General features: G+C 43.7%; 1 protein-coding gene across 6 annotated transcripts in view; it reads right to left on the minus strand.

The window, feature by feature from the left end:
* Positions 1-24594, minus strand: part of NEMF (nuclear export mediator factor) — a 204075-nt gene that overhangs the window by 112937 nt on the left and 66544 nt on the right. For all 6 annotated transcript variants that reach the window (XM_085896078.1, XM_085896081.1, XM_085896080.1 and 3 more), the window contains 6 exons: positions 21392-21469; positions 20924-21132; positions 20309-20509; positions 18248-18311; positions 11627-11715; positions 10826-10929 (listed from right to left, as the gene is read on the minus strand). In XM_085896078.1, coding sequence (XP_085752204.1) covers positions 10826-10929; positions 11627-11715; positions 18248-18311; positions 20309-20509; positions 20924-21132; positions 21392-21469 — 745 coding nt within the window. The remainder of the gene's footprint in view (positions 1-10825; positions 10930-11626; positions 11716-18247; positions 18312-20308; positions 20510-20923; positions 21133-21391; positions 21470-24594) is intronic.

Consider the following 24594-nt stretch of genomic DNA (forward strand, 5'->3'; position numbering starts at 1 on the left):
CTTTGACTGGCTCGCATGAATCACTGACTTTGCTTTGGAGGGTGTGTAGGAAGTCGGCTTTGTTTCCTTTACGCATTGTGTATCCAGCTATGTGTGGTTCAAACAGGCATGGAGGGTAGTCGCACCATTCGTAGCTGGCCTCTATTTTACCTTCATTAGTCAGTAACTGTGCCTTCCTCAGATACCAATTGTTTCACTGGGTCTTCCCTTTTTCCCCTTTGCTTCTGTTGTGCAGCAAACGTCAATATCTTTGGGGTAATTATCTTTTCAGCATCAGTGAAACCGGCATATGCAATTGCCTCTAATCCAAGTCTTTTAGAGTCTACAACTTCTGTAGAAGCGAGCATTTCTCCCGTTGCAATGTTGACCAACTTATCAGCTGCAATGGTCGGAGCGAATGGATTCCTCATACTTTCTGTCACAACGTCTCTGATTTTAAGAACCTTTGCCATGTCATCTTTATTCACTTTTTCGTGGTAGTCTGAGTCAGAAGACTGCATATGCACCATCTGCTTTACACTCTCAGAAACCGCTGTCATGAAGGGCAGTGTTTTTACATACTTCTCCCGTGCTGATTCTGATTGGGTTATTCCCTTCTTTGTTGTAGGTTTGCTCCAAAGGGAGGTCTGTCCATATACCAATGAATGCACCTTCCGTCTGATGGACTGCAAAGTTGCCCGCCTCAAATTATTTGTGAACATCTGGTGCTGAGTTGGGAAGGCTGTTCATTTCACTCAAATATATTGGAAGACAGGACATGTACTTGCTGTGTCCAGACAAAACAGTGTATGGTAACATGCTTTTTACCTCCAGGAGGTGTTGGTTCCAAAGGCCAGCTCTCTCAGCATTCACATAATGCTTAAGAAGGAGTACCATTTCTATGTACATTCCCCACAACTGTGCTGTCTTTCCGAAAGAATTCTCAAATTCCTCTCAGACATTCATCTAGGGATTTCAGATGATTAAGCACATCACCAACATGTTGCATGACACTGTCTTTGTCCTGTTTTTCAAAATCCACTTGAATTCTTTCTAACAGCGATGACACAGTTGACAGTGATTCAACATGATCTGTGTACTCTTTCTGGAACAACCATCGCTCGAATGCTTCCCACTTAAGCATGAAGAAAGCCTCACTTAGCAATGAATGGTAACGAACCATTTTATAGTAGTCCTTTCCTGCCATCACCTTATTAGCTGTTCCCTGACCACATATATCACTAACAACCAGCACCTCTTCAATGCCGCTTTCTTTCATCAAAAACCCAATAGACCCAAGAAAGTTCTGTGCAATATGGAAGCCACCAAGTCGCACTATGACATTTTTATATCACACTGGATCCTTTTTTACGAAACCTTTTATTATGTCATATATTGCTTGATCACAAGTGATCACAGTGTTCAATTGTCCTAACTTGAGATTCAGTGAGACAAAGTAGTCTAGAGAGGTCTTGACAACATCTGGATTGGTTGGAGTTTGTGGATACATTAGACCATAACCAATCTTTGTTTTATGTGCTTGTTTCCCAGAATAAAGTTCAAAGAATGCATTCCAAGTTAGTACGCTGCATGGACTGTCACCTTCAGCTGTCATTATTTGAGCAGGGAACATCCTTAGTAAGAACCAGACAATGTTTACATCCACCAATACATTACTATCTCTAATCTCATTTTCACTCATTCCAATACCACGCAATGATGGGGCCTCTTTTCTCTCTTTAAGAGTAAGGTGGCTGCTGACTGGTTCAAATTTCTCAGGTTTTTTAAATTGTAATTTGCCTCATTTTATGATAGGTCACTTTCCCAGCACAATCATTGTTGTCTCCTGACCACTTGAATATTGATATATGATATTGGTTGTCGCGTCCAGACTGCCTCCATCCTCAGTTTCAGAGTGGAAGTTGAGGTTGTCTAACGCAACTTGAAGAAACTGTCCAGGAACGATATTGTGCGGGATGAAGATACCTTCCTTTTCTTCTCGCTCAGAAACCTCATTGGCTATAGTGGTCAGATAACGCTGCGCACTAGAATAGCTGACAGTTCCCAAACCGATTTAAAGTGGCGACGAGGTTTTTGCTATGAGTTTCTTTCAGGACATGTAGAGCAAGTCCAACCTGCTTGGGGGTAGGCTTTTTACTCAGAATGCTTATGATGTCCTGGGCAAGGTACAATACCCTTTCCATGCTGTCACCAGGAAGGCAGACTCTTCCATCCTGACCTCGGGCATCATTGTTTTCAAAAAGCAAACAAGCTAAATGATTGTACAAGTCAACAGGAACTTGACTAGAGGCTGCTTCATAAGATATCTCAATTTCAGAAGCATCCTCTCTTTTCATAGAAGTTTTAATCTCTGCCCGTAGGTGTTTAAGCTAAGTGATATGAACTCAGCGACATATCCTTGTGCAAACCGTCATCAATGCATTCATCCTCAGAATCAAATAGTAACTGACACTCATTTAATTCAGCTTGCAGCTCCACAACTTGCTCACAAAGCTCTTTGACAGTGAGAGATGAGGAACATACTAGAGCTGTGTTCTTCATCTACACAACCTGAATTTTGTCATTGGTAAAATGTTTAATAATTCGTTTCTTCAATCTGCCTGTTCTATATTTCTGTTTGCCATGCTGAGGCAACAAATCATTGTATCTTTTTGAAAGTTGATTGATAGAATACACATGTTTCTTATTTAAAAGTCCATTTGAAATCTCGGATACCAATGTCAAAAACACTGTGTCATGCTCTGACAACTTGGCCGAACTTGCACCCTCAGTTTTACGTTTTGTCATAAACCTGTTCAAACACTTTCGGTGATATCGAAAATCATTTGTTATCAAGTCGAGGCATTTCTCACCATGACCCATAATTTTCAAGATCACTGCTTCCTCATTTAGTTCCTTTGCTTTATTGTGAATTGACAGCTGTCTTTCAACCGTAGCGACAGATACTAAAGTCCTTTCACCCAAGTCATCACGATCCTTCTCACACAAAAAACACACGGATTTATAGTCAATGGTGGCAGTCCGACTTGTTCGAAGAAATGGTGTTTCTCCTGCTGACGATTCACTTTCTGTTCGCAAGCATTTTGACTCGATGCTTTTTAGGTCATCTCTTCGAGCATGACCTAATAATATGGGTGTCGATGTCCTTCGATCCGTCCGTTCACAATGAAGTTGAAGCGGGAGATCTGGTCATTAGTGATCCTGATAGAGGTCGATGAGACGTAGACGATGGTATGACTTTCAAGGTCACCGAAGGTCAAGGTCAAGGTCACGAGGCCTTTGAAGTTGCGAAAATGACGATTTTCAAATTCTATCTCCTCCGCCATTTCTCAAGCGATCTTGAATTTGATTGTGGCATATGAATCTATGGGACAATATCTAAATTTGGTCAGGCCGGATTTTCGATATTCGCTTTTGTTTTCGTGTCACGTGACTTCAAAGTTGGCAAAAAATGCGAAAATGACGATTTTCAAAATCTATCTCCTCCTACATTTCTCAAGCGATCTTGAATTTGATTGCGGCATATGAATGTATGGGACAATATCTAAATTTGGTCGGGACGGATTTTAGAATTTCGCTTTCATTTTCGCGTCACGTGACTTCAATGTTTGCAAAAACTGCCCTACCTTGAGGAGGCTATATATTCTCTACTGGGCATGGTAAAAGTTAGTGAATGGTGTCATTGCATAGCAGCTGACCTTGTATATTTATACATGTTCCGCCAAAGGTGCAAAAGTTTCAAAACCCGAAATATAAACGTCGGCATTTATTTTCAAAATGTAATTTCGTGCGCGCGCGCCAAAATGCCGAGTCATCTTTAACCAAACTGCGCAGTTCGAGCTGTGCAGTAGAACTGCGCAGTAGTCTTCGGTCATAACTGAACATTGATAACTTGTGGTATTATAGAGAGGACTGTCACCCCCACACGGGGGTAATTTTTATGCATGCAATTGCTGCGAGAAGAGGTGGATTTCTGTTTTTTTTGGCAAGGAATGCATCTTCCTGCTGCATGTCTGCCCAAAGCCTCTTATATACTTCATCGCACCTTGTCTCAATGGCATCCTTGAACGTGGAGAATCCCCGTTTCGTTAATTTTGACAAAGGTCCAAGCTCAAGAGCAGTGGATTGGCAAATCAAACATTTTGAGTAATCAGTTGTTAGCCGACCTGGGCAGGAACTGCACCACATTCGATTTGCTGATATAAGAGGTTCCATCTTTTAAAGCAAGGAGGCAGCACCTGCAAAAATGGATTGAGCACGTGTTAAGCGTACTGAAAGGGGTAGCATGGGATTCATGGGGGTGGGGGGAAGATGGGATGATGGGGTGATTGGGTGATGGGGTAAACAGTTCCAGAACTCACTTAGAGTGTTGTAAATGGACTTCTATGTACAAAACAACTGTCATCGGAAAGTAAGAAATTTCTTCAAAAAAGTAAATTTTAGCGGAGTTTCAGATTTGCGACGAACAAATCTATGGTCGGGTCATTTCATGGTAATGTCACTTTTGTTAGGTGGTTTTTTGTCTGGGGAAAAAAATGAGAAAGTTGAGAATTGTTTCATGTTCTATTATAATGCGAACACATATCCAAATACTATAACTAGTCATGTAACATCAGCTGCTCGTTTTGTAACACGGTATGAAGCTTATTTTCCCCGAGGTTATGTGTAATTTTGTCATCTCCGTCACACTGTCAATTCCATAAAACATTCGTTGGTACTCAAAACAAATAAAGTAATACCATCAACTATAACTGCTTCAATGATGCACTTACACTGTTTAGAATCCTTCTCAATTTCAGAAATTTGACATGTTATTTTGTTCATGTTTTCGAGAAATTCTAAAAAAAACTAATGATACCGCCTTAAGGTGAGCCCCAGGTGAGACGCTTTCAAATTGTTTTACGTTCATACCGGGTGTAAATTTTGCAAATGGCCCTCATCAAATGGTTTCATTGGTCATAAAAGATACACTTACCGCGATGACACCTGCTAGTAATGCACCAAATCTTTTTAGCAGAAGCCTTCCCACACTTTGATTGCTAATATTGTTGATTCGGTATGATCTCAAAAATGGTGCAGAATTACTTGAACAAGGACAAATGTGTCCAAGAGCCGCGTCCTAAAGGTTTTGGCTTCACCAGAAGAAGAACAACAAGAACAAGAACAAGAAGAACAACATAGAGCTCTCTTAGAGCCAGCGTTCGCAACGCGACGCGGTTAAAAATGAAAGTGCATAAGAAATAGTTCAAACTTCCAATGTCAATGGCAAAACTCTATTAAAGTTTAATATCGAGCACAAATTTACAGTGCCCCACAATTTTCTAGTGCCCCACAACAGCTGGTGAGTGTTATTTCATGCGAAAAGAACTCCATCGATTCTTTGTCATCTCCGTAACGGTCCTCAAATGTGACGGCGATGACCGTGACGGATATGATGGTTTTCAGAAGAAAAAAAAGGCGTGCCCACTCTCCAGCGATCATAGGAGGAAGCAATAATGCGTGATGTGACCAGGATCAAACAGTTTTACAACTTCATTACCCCTTATACAATCAATTTTTTTCTCAAAAGCAAGATATTAAACGTTTGGAGTTGACAAATTTATAGTATACTTACCCAGTGATGATGTTCGCTGTCAAAATTAGACAAAATCAAACGATTTGTTGGAAAGATGAGTAGACTTCACGGATTAAATATGGCAGGCGTTCAACACTTGTACAGGTCTCGGCAGATAGTTCCAAGCACGTGCACATCCGGCGCCCAGTCAAAAAAAAATGCGACGGAGATGACAAATTTTATGGGACGGGGTCATATACTGTATTTATTTCAGGAATGTCCATTGTATCCTTTCGAATCACTTTTTAGACAATTTGCTCCATCGGATGTGGTCACAAATATCCATACGCAAGTCTTCAAGCAGATTCATTACTCGTAGATAATCGAGTTGGAACACCAACAAGTGTGAGTTGGGACAGCTATATTTGGTATACCTCGACATTTTAGGCTGCCAGAAAAAATGCGCACAGCCTCAATCCGGCATGTTTTTATGTTTAGTATGTTTCAACATCATTACACTATCGTTGGATGTGAATTTTAAAGCCATAGATTGCATTCTATCCATTCAGTCTCATTATGAGTGTGATGGACACCGTTTCTGCACTTTAACATGAAATGACCCGGTCATAGTTTGCTCTGTTGGGGCTCAATCAAAATACTGCTTCTCCAAAAACATCAGGAGGATCTAAGAAGTTGATTCAAGTGGTATTTTCAGATAAAATCGTACAGGAAAGGAGATCTATACAGTATTTCTTTGATAAAAGTGCCAGATTTTGGGCGTGGCCTGATTTTTCTGACCTTTTGACCTCTGGTGTCCTCGAAGGTCACCCAATTGAAATCTACTTGATACTAACCTGTAGCATACATCGAGACAAAGACAATGAGTGGTAATTTGTTGTCATAGGGTGTTCCATTGTGGAGTAATGGTCAATTTAGTTTCCCCTACCCCCAAAATTTGATTTTTCGGTCATGGCCTTTTATCAAAAAAACCTGCCCACAGAAGTTGCGCAATGGAGTTGAGGTGTCCAATAACACTTTTCAGGTGGCCAACACACCCACTGACAAGGTCCAAGTATCAAAAATTGTATAGCAGGGGTGTCACATCAAAATCACTTGTTTGCACATTTTCACATGGTGGCACCAGACATGGTGGCTCACATGGTGGCTCCCAGACCAACACATCTCAACAGGGCACTCAAGGTCCACCAGCAACCCCCTTCTGGTAAAACTACCAAAATCATGAATAACTGCTCACCCTCACTCTTTCATTCCTCTTTTTTCCCACCTTTGGAACAAACCTCCACACTCTCTTAAATCCCACTCTTACCTCCAGGTTTTCAAAACAGCTGTTCACCACCATCTCTTATCTTCCCCCATCCAAAACAACGATCTATACCCCCGTTCATCCAACCTAAACCCACCTCCTTCACCTTCCCTGCTTTTCTTCATGAAAGTCCCTGTCTTGCAAGGACCTGAAAGTCCCTGTGGTGTCCATATTGTGTACCCCATGTTCCCTGCCCCATCCCTCTCCCTTCCACAGATCTCTTAATGTCTCTGTTCCCTACTGTTTTGTCCTTCTCTCTCCTGCATCCTTGTTGTACGTTCTGTATGTTAGCTCTCATACGAGCCTCGACATTGTGTACAAAAAAACGACTTTGAATGCGATCTGTATTGTTGCAGTTCAAGGAACTGCATGCCTCCAAGGTAATGGCATCCAACAAGACCCAAGATAGAGGTGTGGTCCCAAGACAGTTATTCCATCAATATACATTTAGATAGCCCCTTCCCTTTTGTCTAGTGGGTCAAATGGGATGTGCCTTGCGGGGATCTCATAGTTAAGTTTCCTTACACCACAAACTTCATGTCTACTCTTCTTTTCTGCTTATTCCTGAGGTAAATCCGAATTTGCGTCCAACACGTGCAGCACATGCCACGGCCGGGGGAGGGAATAGAAAGCCGCAACACCAGGAGCATCGACAGCGCAGCTGTGAGGAAACAGCGATATCCTCAAACGAACCTCTGCCGCAAGCTCGAGATGACCGTCTCACATTCCCAATGATATGGGATGAGATTGCCGGTTGCATTGAAAAGGCATATGAATGAATATTTCTTAAAGAGGCTGCACGGATGTTGTTTTTCACAACACAGAAGCAAATGACCCAATATCGGCAAGAGCATGGCTCGTAGCTTGGTGCTAATAGCTACATCATCAGAAGCCGATAATAGAAAAAAGACCACGCCACGTTGTGCACGATATGGGCGGCGCGTACTTCTCAACCCATTTCTGGATGAATTATATTGGCATCCTTTTTTTCCCTCCAATTCCCAATCTAACACATATCTATATCCTTTTTCATTCCAAACCTCCATCTAATTATTATATCCGATCGTTCCCCTCAATGCCTCACACAGATCTGAGTTGGCCCCGCACACACGATAACAGAATCGGGCGAATGCTAGCGCTGGCCACGTGCTTAATGGCAGATCCGCATGCACTGTGTGGAACGTGCTCGAAGGCAGACCCGTGCGCCGCTCACGACACTTTATTATCGTACAGAGCAGGGCACGAATGGATACATCTTACCGTCTGTGAATGGGTTTGCCATAACATCTTACCTTCTCGCCTCTCCCGCCAGCGAAGCCGCGATCAGGCAGGGGAATGCTGTGCAGCGCGGGCCGCGTGGGGCATCACGGAGCAGGCACATTAACCAGTGCTAGCCGGAGGTGCCCTCAGCCGGTCGTCAGGGCATGGTCCGGGAGTTCGTGCAAGGCAATTCATGTTGCGGAGTTCAGTGCGGTACAATGCATATCATGTCGTGAGATGGGAGCGAGGCGATCTCACAGCTTGAGGCCATCTTACCGGAAGTGGAGTGGAGCTGCTTCCGGCCTTAGTGGCTGGGTCGCTTGGGGGCCGGGGCCAATCAGAGCGCCCGATTCGGGTGACGACGCATCGCTTCGGGGTGGCCCTCTGCCCCGCACCGCGGGGTTTATAAAAGGCGGATGGCAAAGCCGTTCTCTTTCTCTGATGCGCTGGATCTCCAACTCGCCTTCTCCTCCTATTCGTTGCAACTCCGCCTTGTTCACCTGCCGTCATCGCTGTGATTCTGCCTCCACTTCTCCGCCCTTCTCCACCCACACATCGCTGACTCCACCCACCCACCTGGTCCCGCCTACCACTCCGTCCACTCGGTCTCGACTCCGCCTTTTCCACCCAAGTCCCTCCCTTCATGCCCGACTGTCGCGTCTCATTCTCTGGACGATGCCAGCTCCACAAAGTGCCATGAAACAAGAAACGGCACGCCAGCTGTCAAGGAGATATCGCCCAGCGGATCATCCCCCCCAGAACGTATTGGTGGCGCGATCGGTATTCAGAGACTGTTAGCCTCATCTCCTCTCCTCCTTTACTCCTCTTCATTGGGTTGTGTGTGTGTGTGTGTGTGTGTGTGTGTGTGTGTGTGTGTGTGTGTGTGTGTGTGTGTGTGTGTGTGTGTGTGTGTGTGTGTGTGTGTGTGTGTGTGTGTGTGTGTGTGTGTGTGTGTGTGTGTGTGTGTGTCTTGGCGCCTGTCCTCGTAAGTTAAGATTGCAGAAGATTATTATTATTATTATTATTATTATGTCGGGCTAAGTCTGCTCTGTGTCTGCTTTTGTAAGTTGCTTGTACATTGTCGTACCTCACGCTTCTTTCTATCACTGCATTACACACGCCAATAAAACTATTCACTGTACCACATAACTTTCCTCGCTTGCTTGTAAATAAGTTATTATTAGAAATGTTCCCAGCTCGTTTTTGTCTGTTCCTTCATTGATCCAGCATGGTCTGAATCCTAGCTTAGCCGGGACTTTATTCCCAATGATCCATTCCTTTCAGCCGGTATGTCCTTGGCAGTGTCGCTCAGCTCCATCCGATCCGGTAAAGTGATCTGGTTCAGACAAGGCCTACCGAGAGCGTGTTCCCCGGTAATTAAATCACGTGATTAATTAGGGAACCCGGTTAACCCAAAGACGGGAGGACCCTAGGTCACGCGGTTGAGTTATTGGCGTCCACGGTCGGTTAGCGACCTGCTGCGTCACGGAATTATCCGTGTGCGACGGCCTACAATTCCGGGCAGTCTGGTGAGAGCCGAGATAGCTCCCCCCCCCTCCCTTGTGTCCCTCTCAACCGACCCCCAGCCCGCAACAGTATATTTATGGTGTTCAACATTGGAAAAATTCGAAGAAAGACCACGAATGGTGGTTAAATTAATTGAAAAGAGCGACGTTGATTCCGAAGGTAAGGGTCTTCGGAGGAACCGATACTACTTCTGCCTGAGCCACCCCCTCTCATTGGCAGTAGGGACAGGCCAACGGAGATTCTTCGCACGCCATAATGCCGGGAAAAAGGGGCCATTAACTTTTCGGACTTTATCATACTTAATTGGAAGTTTCTGAGTACTGAGTAAATGAGAGAATGTGAAGGTATTGAGTGAAAATGATTCAGAAAAGAAAAGTGGATGATGAAAAGTGTGTGTTTGTTTGCAAGAAAGAGAGATAGAAGCTCGCCTGGTAGCTATAGTTTGCATGAAACAGAAAGTAAGACGAAGAGTCGTAATCCTGACACGGAGAGTGTAAGATGGTTCCAAGTACCACTGTAATGCTCTCAAGTCTGAACGATAGTACTACCGTGAGTCGTTGCTGTCCACAAACTACAACTTAAAAGTTCGGGGGAACAAATCCGCACACGCCGGAATTCTGGGGGAACCAACCTGTGCGTGCCGGAACTCTAGGGGAACCAACCCGCGCATGCCAGAACGTCAAAAATTTGATGTTTACAAGTGGTGCATATGCTTGGTAGCCTCATTGGTATGAATTGCTGTGTGCGCTGTCACTGAAGATTCGCCAATAAGCGATGAAACTGGTCCGGCAGCTGAGGGGGTGTGCAGCATTGGGATTCTCATGTGTGTACGACATGTGAACGTCTTTATATCTGTGGAGAAACTCTGGGAAGGGTTTGAAACAGCAAAGCGCTTACCTTGTGTTGGCCTTCTTGGGTTGCTTCATACAGCAGCTTCGGCAAGAGGAGTGTGGGAGGTGTTAATTATTTATATAATCCTAGCCACTTGGGTTTAGTCGATTAGGTGAGAGCTGATTGGCTATTCCCTCCATTCACAAGTAAGTGGTGTGGGTGGGTCTTTACATATACACATACATATACATATATACATACATACATACATATATATATATATATATATATATATATTATATATACACACATATATCACAAACACAGACCTGCACGCAAATAGCGCTTGACGATCAGTTCATTCTGCTGCTGATCTCTTCCAGCAATCACCAAAAAGTTTTCAGAGCTGATAAACCACAACAACTTTTCAAACCTGGATAGGAAAGAAAAAAGATAACTTGTTGAACAATGCTGCTTCCAAGCCACTCAGAAAAAAAAAAATGTTTCCATGAAATGGACCAATTGGCAATAATGAAGTCTCTGTGAAGGAGATCGAGTCGGTCTGCATTGGCAGCAACAAACAGTGGACTTGATCAAATAAAACTTTGGAAGAATAGGTTTACCGCCGTGGGAAAGGAGGTGCGGTTGACTTTCAGAGTGTTAACCTTTCGCCAGAGAAAAATATATAAATGTGGGTGGAGAGAGGGTTTTCATAATCTTCGGAAAAGGTCTTAACTATGGAATTTGGTCAAGATGACGACAACACTGTGGGATCTTTAACGTCCACCAACTTATGCCGGCAGACGGGACGCCCAGTTTTACCTCCATCCGAGGGACAGCACACCTATTGATGAATCACCTTTCCTATGAAGCACTGGGATGACTATATAGCTGGGTTTGGATTCAAACCCAGGCTAGATGGCTTTGTGTATACCTCAAAGGCCATCTTGTAAACACAGAGCTTTGGTACAACCACATCAATGGCACCCAACTGTTCAGCAATGTGAAAACTGATATTAAACAGGAAGCCTTTGAGAGAAAAATGTCACCAAGATGTGATCTTAACCAAACTCATCTTACACACGCACACGCACACACATACCTGAACATATGAAGCCTGGCCAACTTACCAATAGATTTTCCGTGCCTTTTGAATTGATGCCACCACACGAACCTCCTTCAGAGTTTGCCATGTCTTCTTTTCCGCAGACTTGAATGCCTGAATATTCAATGAGAAAAATTGATAACCCTTCAGCAATTCTCAATTCCACTTGATTGTAAAAAAAAAACATACAGATTTCTAAGATGTACTGAGGAACCACAACGTATCCCTCCTTGTAAAACTCACCATATTACGTGTACAACTAGCACATTACCCATAGAGTGATTGTGACACACACACACACACACACACACACACACACACACACACACACACACACACACACACACACACACACACACACACACACACACACACACACACACACTTTTGACAACTCAACAAAAAAGCCTCAGCCCTCCCCCCCCCCAACCGCAAAGCCTCAACCTCCCCCCACCCCTTTCATAAGCTGTCCCACCTTTACTCTCATATTGATACAGCGGCATATTTCATGCTTTCCGCTCCCCTATCATGCCATCACCGACTTCACAGAAACCAGTCACAATTTTAAGACAAAATAGTTGGAAATAATAGCAAACCTGTGTAACCTCCGCAGTAAAAATGCTGCTTGAAAGAATGGGTTCTAAAGAGTAAATTCTAAAGAGTAAAATACAGAAATTGTGGGCAGAGTCAGGCGAACTGTCCAACCAAATGGGTGGAACTCGCACGCAAAGCTCATTTTATCTATAGAAGATGTACTGTATTTTCACAGTCTCCTAATGTGGGCAAGAAAGCCCAATGGTCTCAACATTTCTCCCACATTCAAAACCCTGTGCAAGTACATTAGTAGAGTACACAAGACGGCCATATGCCTAGAATTGTTCAAATTGTGAGAAAAGCAACAAATTCAGTGGAGTTGTACTTTAGGCCATACCTTTTCATGTTAGCCACAGAGCCCCGGTAAAATATCATTTTGAAGGCTGGAAGTCCTTGGTTAATCTTTTAACCTTGACTGTCAATACCAACTTAAGAAATAGGCTAATAATGACAAAACAAAGCAAATAAACCCATGCAAGCTACATATTTTTTAGAAAGGGCAAGGACGAGAAAATATGAAAACAGCAGCGGCAAAAAAATGTGGGGGTCACATGACCTCATTAGATAATCCAAATGACCGCCATTGACAAGGAACAACCAAAATATGTTCAATTGGACCCCCATAAACAGGACTTAGCTAAATATCAAAAAATTGAATGTGGAATCATAGAGAAGGTAAAAAAAATCTACTCCAAAGCCAAACTATAGCTTCTTATTGCCAATGATAATGAAATTAGGGCAAAATTTTTGAAAAAGATTCCGAAGCTATTTTTTTGGAAGAGTTTGGCGTCTTAGTCACGACAGTCTTACGATGTGGGTGTGGGTACAAGTCAAAAATATAAAGTTGTACATCACATTATCCTAAAGAAACTGCAGAATTCCTTGAAAAATGGTGACCCAGCAATATAAATATTATGATTTGGTATCAGCTGACTCAACTGAATATTCAAAATGGTAGAACTTTCATGATAAAGTAAGGATTATGAATTCCATGATAAAAGTGACAACGCCTGATGTCAATTCCTGACGAGATCACCGAGAGCCAATGGCCAGGTGCCAGCACCCACCGGAACACGACGACAGACCCAGACCCAGACAAAACAATCGATATCTTGATACTTCAAAGCTTCCCCGATATCTTTGTTATGAGCCAACAGCACTTCCCTTCCCCAAGGAACTTCTTTCAAATTACGGATCAATTCTAACAGTTTTACTTTGAGCATGGCTGAATTCGCTTTTAATGATTATTCTGAATCGGAACTCATCTGTTTGAGTCTGGCATCATACATTTTGGTTAAATCACACAGTTTAAACAGGGGGGCTTGTATTTATTCTGACTGCGCATTGATGTATGCCACCAACTCTACCAAGGTCACAGCCTTAGCAGATACTTCACTAGAAGAGGAAGAACCACTCTTCACCTTGCTGTCAGCATTACATGCTCAATTGTGTACATCAACCAGACAATTTCTATGATACTGTGCATCTATTGCATACATATCTGACCTTGTAATCACCGAGTTTTGTTTCACATTATTTAACACGGATATCAATGTTGGTGGTTCATGCTTTATGCATGAGACCTCCTGGTTGATCACAAAAGAAGCACTTTGGTTGCTGATCATTTACTTTGGTAGAAGTACCAAGATGGTGTCTTGTTTTCTTTTGGCTGGGTTCATATAATGTGTGTTTCGAGAGAAAAAAATTTTTGGCCTTTTGAAGCTTGTCTGGAAAGTTTTAGGTTAAAAGTTTTATGGTAAACAGCTTTGTGAGCATTGAGGGTGTTTGCAATGCCATCACAATCATCTAACCTGCTGAGGCTGATTCCTATTGGACCTGGGCCACACTTCTCAAATTCTTTCAAGTTATTTGCAGTTGACATGCAGCCAGACGTCTGGGTCCAAGCTTTCTCTGGACACAACAGAGGTTTGTCTTTTTGGTCTTCCTGGTACAGAAAACACAGTGCTCGTTCTGTTTGTTGCACAGAATTCGCTCACTGGTTAATGTCCCCTGGGTTTTACAAGTTGGCATTCATTTGAGACGATGGAGACTACAACATGACCTCCACAACCAATACCACCAGCACTAATCACTATTGTCCTTCGTCCTTTGATTCTTTTCCTTGCTTGGTAGTTATATACATATCTGAAAAGAAATTCTAAATCAGTTTAGTAATACACACACACACACACACACACACACACACACGCACGCACACACACACACACACACACACACACACACACACACACACACACACACACACGCACACACACACACACACACACACACACACACACACACAACCTTGTGGCTGCTGGTTGCATCATTGGTTAGAAACGCAGCTATGCCGCTGATGTAGTGCTCTTATTACCAGGACACTTATGCTCATTTCGCCGACCTCAGAAGGATGACAGGCTGAGTCAACTCCACCTGGTATTAATTCAATGGCCGAGGGTGATTTGAACTTGGGATCCTTGGAACCCAAGCCCATCACCCTAACCATTAAGCCAACACTAGGCATAAGTGTCCAATGAATACCATCGAGTTAGCTTATGTACTCTGGTATATATTCTATGTTCTATATTCATTTGTGTTCAATCCAATTACATAAGATGGATCAGTTGGCTTATCACAATCATGTTGTGATGATGAACTTCACCGATGCTGCATCAGACTATTAGATTTCTACTGCCACAATGGAAAGCCACAACCTCCAAAACTACATCACTAGTTTTGTAACCACTGCACCTCAAATGTAGGCCTTCCTTCACCTTTCTCAGCCTGATGCTGTGGAAACGAAGGCCTTAAATATAATTGACATATCCCACGATGAAGGCAAGTCTCTGGGCCTATTACCTTCATATTCTACCACTTCCTTTCTGGTCTTGCACCTTGTTCGGGTTTTAAATGGTGGGGAGGCTGAACACAGCTCATTCTCTAATGAATGCAAGCCCAGAGTATGGACTCGCAAGTATTAACTATCATTCAGGTCTGCTATCAATAGAATGGATCTTTGTCAGACGGTGTCCATGACTTCTGGGTGACTGTACAATGAACAGAGAATGCAATATAACGGTTGACACTAAACTTGTATTTCGAATAAACGTAAACAGTTAAATGAGGAGGTTCACCGTGACATACAAGGTACAACTCCGATTCCCATATATGAGGAATCTTTGTGCAGTGTCTTTGCCCTGCCGGCTCAACATGATCACCTCACCCATCGGGTACTGTTCAACGTCGACTCCCGTCGCGTTGTACTCGCTCGATGTCCTTACCGTGTTGATCTGTTCACATCATACTTGATTACCAAATCAAGGGCGTCTTCTAACGCTGATCCTTCCAGGATGATCGTAGAGCTCAAGTGACTTATTCCCGACACACAACCTTAATGAGTCATTTTCATCCTGATTATAATTGGCTCCACAAGTCCACAAGCAACTTCAGATAATGAGACTTCTTTCACTTACCCACATTCACGAGTTAAATCGAGCACGGAGACGGTCAGTTCACATTCCCTTCCGGATACCATCCCTCTCGGGCTGAGAGATAGCACCACACCATGATCGGTTGGTACGGGAACCTTCCATCTTCGACACAGCGAGAATCTTCTCGCACTTTCCATCAAGCGATTTCCAATAGAATACTGCCCTCCACAGTCAAGTCAGCTCATGACATCAACTTCATAATTCCCAGTTTCACCTATCCATCCAACATCAAATTTATGTCATGTAATAATTGATTTTAATCATTAATTTCTCTGCATTTACCAATATCCATCCACAAATACAGTAACCCATGGATACTGGCCATCACAACGAGCTTTCAACTGACATGCCCGATACCCTTTCCATGCTCTGAACACGGTCTCCCAGTAACCCCGCTTTGGGTGAAACTCTAAAAAACCAGACTTGCTGCTCACCACCACTCACTCGTTCCTCTTTTCTCTCGCCTGTGGAACAAACTTCTTCAGTTTATTTGATGTCATTATTCCCTCCAAGAGTCAAGACAACTGTCCATCACCATCCCAGGTCATCCCCAATCCACATCCATGATCTATTATACCCTCGTGAACCATCTTCCCTGCTTTCCAGGTTATCGGGTTTTCCCATGCTCCCTCACCCCCATTTTTTTTTGTTACCTCCACCACAGAAGGTGAACGGAGGTTATAATTTCACCCTTGTCGCGCAGTCAGTGAGCAGGATATCTCAAAAAGCTGTAGACAGATTCAGACAAAATTTGGTGGACAGGTTGGGTGTGTGACGAAGACGAAATGATAAGATTTTAGTGAAGATCCAGATTCTAGAATGAAGTGATTCTTCACCATTGAGATGGGGCCAAAAACTATATATAGCATGGTATCTCAAAAACTTATGGACGGATTCTGACAAAACTTGGTGAACAGGTTGGGTGTGTGACAAAGAAGAATTGATTCGACTTTGGTGAAGATCCGGATCCGGATATGGGAATTTGAAACAAGGCGTTCTCCTTGAAATCGACGGAAACCAATTTCAAGATGGCTGCCATGGAGGCCACATTGAAAATCCCAGCGCGCCCATTTTCGATAGGAACCTTCCTCTACTCAACCCCAACATACCCTGCGAAAATGGATTTAATCGGACAAGGCGTTCTCCTCGAAATCGACCGAAACCAATTTCAAGATGGCTGCCATGGAGGCCACATTGAAAATCGCAGCGCGCCCATTTTCCAAAGGAACCTTCCTCTACTCAACCCCAACATACCCTGCAAAAATGGATTTAATCGGACAAGGCGTTCTCCTTGAAATTGACGGAAACCAAAAGTTGACAGACGGATGGACGCCCAGACAACGCCTATGACGACAATACCCCTTAGCCAATTCGGGCTGAGGGGTAAAATTTTTAAGTGATTCTTCAGCATTGAGAGATGGGGCCAAAAACGATATATTGCACAGTATTTCAAAAAGTTGTGGACGAGGTATGACAAAACTAGGTGGATGAGTTGGGTAGGTAACAAGAACAAGCCGATTAGATTTTGGTTCAGTTCCGGATCCAGATCCAGTCTATCAGTGGGGTACAACACGAAAACTGGTCAGCCTGGCGGAGGTACGTGCTCGGCCAAATGCCATTCTAGTTCATCGTGTGTCCTCTTTCCCCTCCCTTTGCTGTCATTCTTCCCAATGTCCTTTCTTCCTCCAGGTTTCCCTCGATCCTTCTGCTCGTGTAATCTCCCCATGCTTCACCCTCTTTCCACTGTTCTTTTGGTTCTGATATGTCCTTGTCAGTTTTGTGTTCCAACTCCTCCATGAGCAGAGACACCATTTTCAAAAATAAAAATCCATTCATTCCTCATTTCTCTCATTTGTGGACCTGCTTTCTTGAAATGGTCCAATTGCACTCTTGCCTCCAGGGCTACAAGCAAGCAGTGCATCATCATCTCATATCATTCCCCCTCCCTGCACGAGATCTTTTCTAACCCCCATTAATCCTCCCAACCTGACCCAACCTTTTTTTCTTGCAGGTTACTATGTTTCCTAAGCCTGGTGTTGGCTTAACGGTCAACGTGGCTGGCTTAAAATATTAGGGTCTTGAGTTTGAGCCCCAGTTGTGCTGTTAAATAACACCGGGTGGGTTGACTCAGCCTTTTATCCTTCGGTGGTCGGCAAAGTGAGGACCAACTTACTGGAAACAGGGGGCATCAGTGCCACAGCCACACTCCCAGCAGTGGTGCAACCAGCAGCCATAGGCTGCATACAAAATAATAAGTAACTATGTTTCCTTACTCCCATCATTTTTCCTGTTTGTTCCATCATTCTTCCTATTGCCTTGTTGCCTCACTGTCACTTCATTGCCTTTACAATCTGTCATTATGCTCTTCCATGAGACTACATTTTGTATACAATCTTTTTAACCAAACTAAAGATTTGCAATTCATATTACCATTGTTAACAATTATGAGAATAAAGTGTCCAGTCACAAATGTGTCAGAAGCATTATGAAAGCAGGTAGGAGACATATCCCTCCATCATTTGTAGTTGCTCTTCCAATGCCATATCAGCCCTTTTCCCCACCTTCTCCGAAGCCTCAATGGTTTTCAGCTCTTTCTTAGCTGCATGTCGCTTCAGGTCATAGAACCTGCAACACAATAAAGAAATCCTTTTTGGGATCCTCATCATCATCATCACCATCACCATCACCATGTAGCATGCTCTATAGTGTGTCAGTTCTGCTGCAGCAGATTATTGGCTCAGGTTACAATCTGAGACTGGTCGCCACTCCAATTCAGGATACTCGACCAACTGTGCAAGAATTTGTCATTTGTTCCAGGGTGCCGGTGATTGCTCACCTTCGTGAAGGATACAGTGGGATCTTTAACGTCCAAAAACTAATACCGGCAGACGGGATGCACAGTCTAACGTCCGTCCGAGGGACGGCACACACATTTATGCACAGTTTACAGCTGGATCGACATTAAAACCCAAGGTGGACAGCTCTTTGGGAAGTGTGCATACCTCTAGGCCAGTGGTTCTCAACCTGTTTATCAGTGTGACACACTTGCAGCTCTCAGCGTGTTATGTTGGCCACACCCACACAGCTTACTTCCTGTGTATCCATTAAAAAAAAATCTTTTGTATCTGTTATCTGACGAATGAAATACCAAACAATTTTCTGTAATAGCTCTAACCCTGGAAGTAACAAATTTCAAGATGCAATTTGAACATTCACAATACGTAGTTTTGATTTGTGAAGCACTTTTATCCAAGGGACATGACTTTTTAAAGCATGCCAATTGGATACTACACAATTTCAAGTTCAGTAAATAAATAAACAAATAAAAAAATCATGACATCTTTCCTTGTTTTTTGGAGTTTTTTTAAAACAGGATGCCACCTGGGCCACAGCAGTGTGCTCATTGAGCTGCATTCAGCCTGCGTGCGGGCTGTGAGTTGAGAACCATTGCTCGAGGCTATCCCTCCAGGCCCGATCAATCATGACATTACATCACAATATCTGTGCTTCGCTGAGGTTGATCAAACAGGGCAAATGCCAACCAGGTAAAAACAAAAATAAATAAATAAATAAAAAAATGGCACAAAGTACGAAAGCATGCACCAGTATAAGAATATTTTTTCCACCACATTTAACAGAGATATTCTGGGTAAAAATTGAGACGTCGTTTTTGTTTGTGAATTGGAATCATCTGTGGTGCTTGTGCCGATCTTCAGTCTCTGTGTGAGAAATGCTCACACTATCCTGTATCCATTTTAAATCCCTCTGTGTTTGTAAATTAAACATGAGTTCATTCTGAAAGATCATACATACATACATGTTCTGTAGCCTGGTGTTGGCTTAGCGGTTGAAGTGGCTGGCTTGGGACCTTCGGGTCCTGAGTTCGAGCTCCTGTCTACCGTTGAATTAACAGCAGGTGGGGTTGACTCAGCCTGTCATCCTTCTGAGGTCAGCGAAATGAGTACCAGTGTACTGGGGTAATAACCATTCAGGGTAACCTGCATTGGAGTGGCGACCCATCCAGGACTGTACTCCTTGCCAATGAAACTGCCTCGGCAGCCCAAATCGCATTTATGGCACGAAAGGAATCGCATTATTATGATTATTTTTAGTATGCAAGTTCTGTGGGGAAAAAGAAACCTGCTCCTTTTTGTCAGAGTTGGAATCCAAAACGATTTACGAAGTACAGCTGCTGGAAGAATAGTACAGTATTTATAAATCGAGAATTGTTTTTTGTAAAGAAATAAAAGAGGCTATTTGACCTTTACCTGTGAGGCTAAAAGAGGCTATTTGACCTTTACCTGTGAGGCTACCTGTGTAAAAGAGGCTATACTTGTGCCATATCAAACAACATAACAGCAAAAACTTTTGGAGGAGGGGGGGGGGCAGGGGGTGGGGTGGTCGAGAGAAACAGAGGCTTGAGAAGACCACACTATTTTACAATTTACCTTGGGAGAATCTTAAATATCTTGCAATTGGTATGAAGGGCATGATGGCTGGTATCGAAGGCTACAAAACGGATGTTGGAGGAAATTCTCGATTCTGTTTTCCAATTAAGTTATCTGGTTGCGCGGTGGGAGGGCATGTAGTTATAAAATGTAATGTTACTTCCTTGTAAGTACCGTTTGGAGTTGGCAAAAGCCGAGAGACCAAGATCCAAATCAATCAGCACAGGCTTGTTCAAACCATCGCTTTCAGGTTTTTGCATGTTCTTCTTCTTCTTCTTCTTCTGCTTCTTCTCGACTTTTTTGTCCTCCTCTTTCTCTTCCCTTTTCACCTCATCATGCTCTCCATCTTCTTCGTTCGATTGTTGGTAAGGGTTCCTGTGCATGTGGGCAGGTGGAAACAATTTTTAAATGACAACCACTGGTGTTGTCCAATTTGATAGTCATGCTAAGATTTGATAGTCATGCTAACTATCCAGGATGTGATTGGCAGCAGGTGACCAATGGGTTCAAACTGAAGCTCTATAATGTAAAATATATTAATCAACGACGACATCTAACGGAAACAGTCAGCAATCACAACCTCAATGAACAACAGCGGTGTTGAAACAGAGACTTGGTATTAAACAAAAAAGTTCAACAATAGCGACAAAAATTGACCGTGCATCACCATTATTGTGAATAGTTGAAAAGAAACAGTGACGAAAGCTAGCCCTGACATGCAAAAGGCTGGAGGAGAGTCAACACATCAATTATTTTCCGAGTTCTGTTTTCTTTATTATTGACCATCACCTGAGTGCCATTGTGATATGGTTCGTGTCAAGGCGCAAGTGATGGATTGCACAAGCCACTGGATCTCCCCTGTCCTGAGCCTCGGACAGGAAGGCCTCAACGTCCGTCCATGACAGTTGGCTGGCCAAAGCGGCTCGCATGACACGCAGTGCCTGCTCTACCAGGCTAAGGTTCCATTCAATCAGCTCGGCCTTCACACGGTCTTCTGCCTATCGATAATTTGACATGTTAAGATGGGCTTCCACCTTGTATGTTAGCATACTGCAGAGCTGAGAAGGCTCGGAACAAAACAATTTATGATAAATTCATAAAAGCATAATTCAGCCATCCAAACCACAGACAACTTTAAAGAAAACACACAAAGTTGTCGAAGAATAAAGCTGAAGTTGAAGCAAACATCGATTAGCAGGAACCACTGCCAGCCATAGGCGAACACAACAATGTAGCCAATATCTTAAAATGTGGTACCTGGACAAGCTGCAGGTTCTCAAGGCGTTGTTCATGGTCCTCACGCACATTGTTGAGCTTCTTCATTGCCTGTTTCTCCTAATAGAGAATCAAAGGAAAAATTTGTTTTTGTAAAATGAAACATTTTCGTAGCAACATTATAGGAAAAGTCATTTTTAAGGAACCACAATGACATGCGATAGAGCGTGTAGTCTTCACCTCACACGCTCATCCTGAACAAAAATACGACACTGAACCATCGTTCACTGAACACGCCACTATTATGGCCCACTGCTATTATTGCCCACATACCTGTATCAACCATACACCATATTATGTCACATACATTGCTATTATCCGTGGCTTAATTAATTAGTCGGATATTTAGCAACCACTTTTGTGCAAATTAAGGCTGAATTGCATCAATGAAATTAACATGAAAAAAAATTTCAAACTATATTCCCCATGGCTAGGCGATCATATGATCGTGTGTGTGTGTGTGTGTGTGTGTGTGTGTGTTGTGTGTGTGGTGTGTGTGTGGTGTGTGTGTGGTGTGTGTGTGGTGTGTGTGTGGTGTGTGTGTGGTGTGTGTGTGGTGTGTGTGTGGTGTGTGTGTGGTGTGTGTGTGTTGTGTGTGTGTGTGTGTGTGTGTGTGTGTGTGTGTGTGTGTGTGTGTGTGTGTGTGTGTGTGTGTGTGTGTGTGTGTGTGTGTGTGTGTGTGTGTGTGTGTGTGTGTGTGTGTGTGTGTGTGTGTGTGTGTGTGTGTGTGTGTGTGTGTTGTGTGTGTGTTGTGTGTGTGTTGTGTGTGTGTTGTGTGTGTGTTGTGTGTGTGTTGTGTGTGTGTTGTGTGTGTGTTGTGTGTGTGTTGTGTGTGTGTTGTGTGTGTGTTGTGTGTGTGTTGTGTGTGTGTTGTGTGTGTGTTGTGTGTGTGTTGTGTGTGTGTTGTGTGTGTGTTGTGTGTGTGTTGTGTGTGTGTTGTGTGTGTGTTGTGTGTGTGTTGTGTGTGTGTTGTGTGTGTGTTGTGTGTATGTGTATATGTGTGTGTGTTGTGTGTGTGTCTTTGTGTGTGTCTTTGTGTGTGTGTGTGTCTTGTGTGTCTTGTGTGTGTGTGTTGTGTGTGTGTCTTGTGTGTGTGTGTTGTGTGTGTGTTGTGTGTGTGTTGTGTGTGTGTTGTGTGTGTGTTGTGTGTGTGTTGTGTGTGTTGTGTGTGTTGTGTGTGTTGTGTGTGTTGTGTGTGTTGTGTGTGTTGTGTGTGTTGTGTGTGTTGTGTGTGTTGTGTAGCTTTGCATCAATCTGGTAAGTGGTTCTGGAGAAGAAGATTTATTTTAAGTTTATTTTCAATCCAATGTGGATGCCAGACCACGTGACCGCTGTCACGAATTTCATTTTTAGCTCAACTGGAATGTAGTTCCAGGCAGCATATGGAATGGCGCATCGTCCGTCCGCCAGTCCACCAGTCAGTCCGTCCATGCACCCCAAAATAGGTGTTTGCTTTCTTCTCAGAAACTACATCCACAATTCCGATGAAACTTGACCACAACCTTCATCACTCGTGATGTACTAAAGTTTGTTCACGGCATGAGAAAAAGAAAAAGAGAACATCTACAGGTATTTACTTTCTTCTCCGTTAAATATTTTGTGGGTTATCCACGCCTACCAGTGGTTCCATAGTTTTCTTGTCCAGCCGCTACCAGATGAGCGCCAAGGGGTATTGCCCCTATTTTTCACTTAACATTGGGTCATAGATCACATTTATAAAGTTTCATATTTTTGGGATAAGGATTCTGATTCAACCAATTTTGGCTGGAATACCACTTCACCAATGACATCATTGCTATCACTCTGTATACCCCATGAGGAGTTGATGACGTATGCCAAGTTTCAATTTTTTTGTTGAGCAGTTTCAGAGAAAAAGATGTCCAAAGTTTTTCCTTTAATCCAATATGGCTGCCATACCATGCGACTTATGTCAGGTCAGGTCAGGTATGGGAGCATGTGCCAGAACAGCGCATCGCTGCGTCCACTTTCCGCCGGTATTCCAGGGGCCTCCGTCTGGCCTTCCCCCAGGCAGATGCCAGGCCCATCCCCATCTCCTTGAGATTCTGGTCAACCTGCTGCAACCACGAGGCATGTGGTTGGCCCATTGGCCTCCTCCAATCATGAGACTCCCTCGCTGAGAGAATCTGGTGAGCAGGATCAGCGTCAGGAAAACGAGCCACATGTCCATACAGCCGCAACTGACACTCATGGACTATGCAGGAAACAAATCTCATCCGAGTCTCTCTCAGCAACCGCTCGTTGGACACAAAATCTGACCAGCGAGAGCCAAGGATTCTCCAAAGAGACCTGGTACCAAAGGAATTAAGTCTCCGTCTCAGATCCTTGGTCAGAGTCCAAGTCTCGCATCCATAGAGCAAGATTGGAAGCACCAAGGAATGAAGACTTGGACTTTCGTCCTCCCGCACAGGTACCGGCAGCACCACACCCCATGATCCAGTGAATCCATGACTCCCCAGGCCTGACCCAGACGTCTGTTGACCTGACTCACAGCCAGTAGAGACATGAATATCACTGCCCTGGGAAGTGAATCTCTCCACGACCTCAACATCCTCACCACAAACAGACACAGACAGGACAGCAGCATCCAAGATGTCATTGAAAGCCTGGATCTTAGTTTTGATCCAAGAAACCCGTAATCCCAGCGGCTCAGACTCCTCATTCAGCACCTCAAGGGCCCCCAAAAGGATGTCTAAAGTCTCCGCAAAGATGACTGCATCATCTGCGAAATCAAGGTCCGAGATCTTGACATTCCCAAACGATGCACCGCAGCTTGATATTTCTGACATCCTCCCTAAAATCCAATCCATACAAGTGCTGAAAAGTGTGGGGGCCAGTACACACCCCTGACGAACTCCAGTAACAACTGGAAATAAGTCAGAGATGGTACCACCACACTTCACAGCACTCTCAGTACCAGAGTAGAGTTCAGACATCAGATCGATCAGTTTTGGTGGCACCCCACGAAGACCAAGAATCCTCCAGAGGACATCCCGATTCACTGAATCGAACGCTTTACAGAGATCAACATAGGCTGCAAGCAGCCCCTGCCGAAACTTTCGTCTGCGTTCGGCGAGGACACGAAGAGCAAGGATACGGTCAATCGTTGACCTCTTTGGTGTAAAGCCTGACTGCTCTGGACGCTGGTGCTCAAGCAGATGGTGGCG

The sequence above is a fragment of the Eptatretus burgeri genome, chromosome 9 (assembly GCF_056783735.1).
Source record: "Eptatretus burgeri isolate ZD-2024b chromosome 9, Ebu_testis_v1, whole genome shotgun sequence".
In the NCBI taxonomy this organism is placed as follows: domain Eukaryota; kingdom Metazoa; phylum Chordata; class Myxini; order Myxiniformes; family Myxinidae; genus Eptatretus; species Eptatretus burgeri.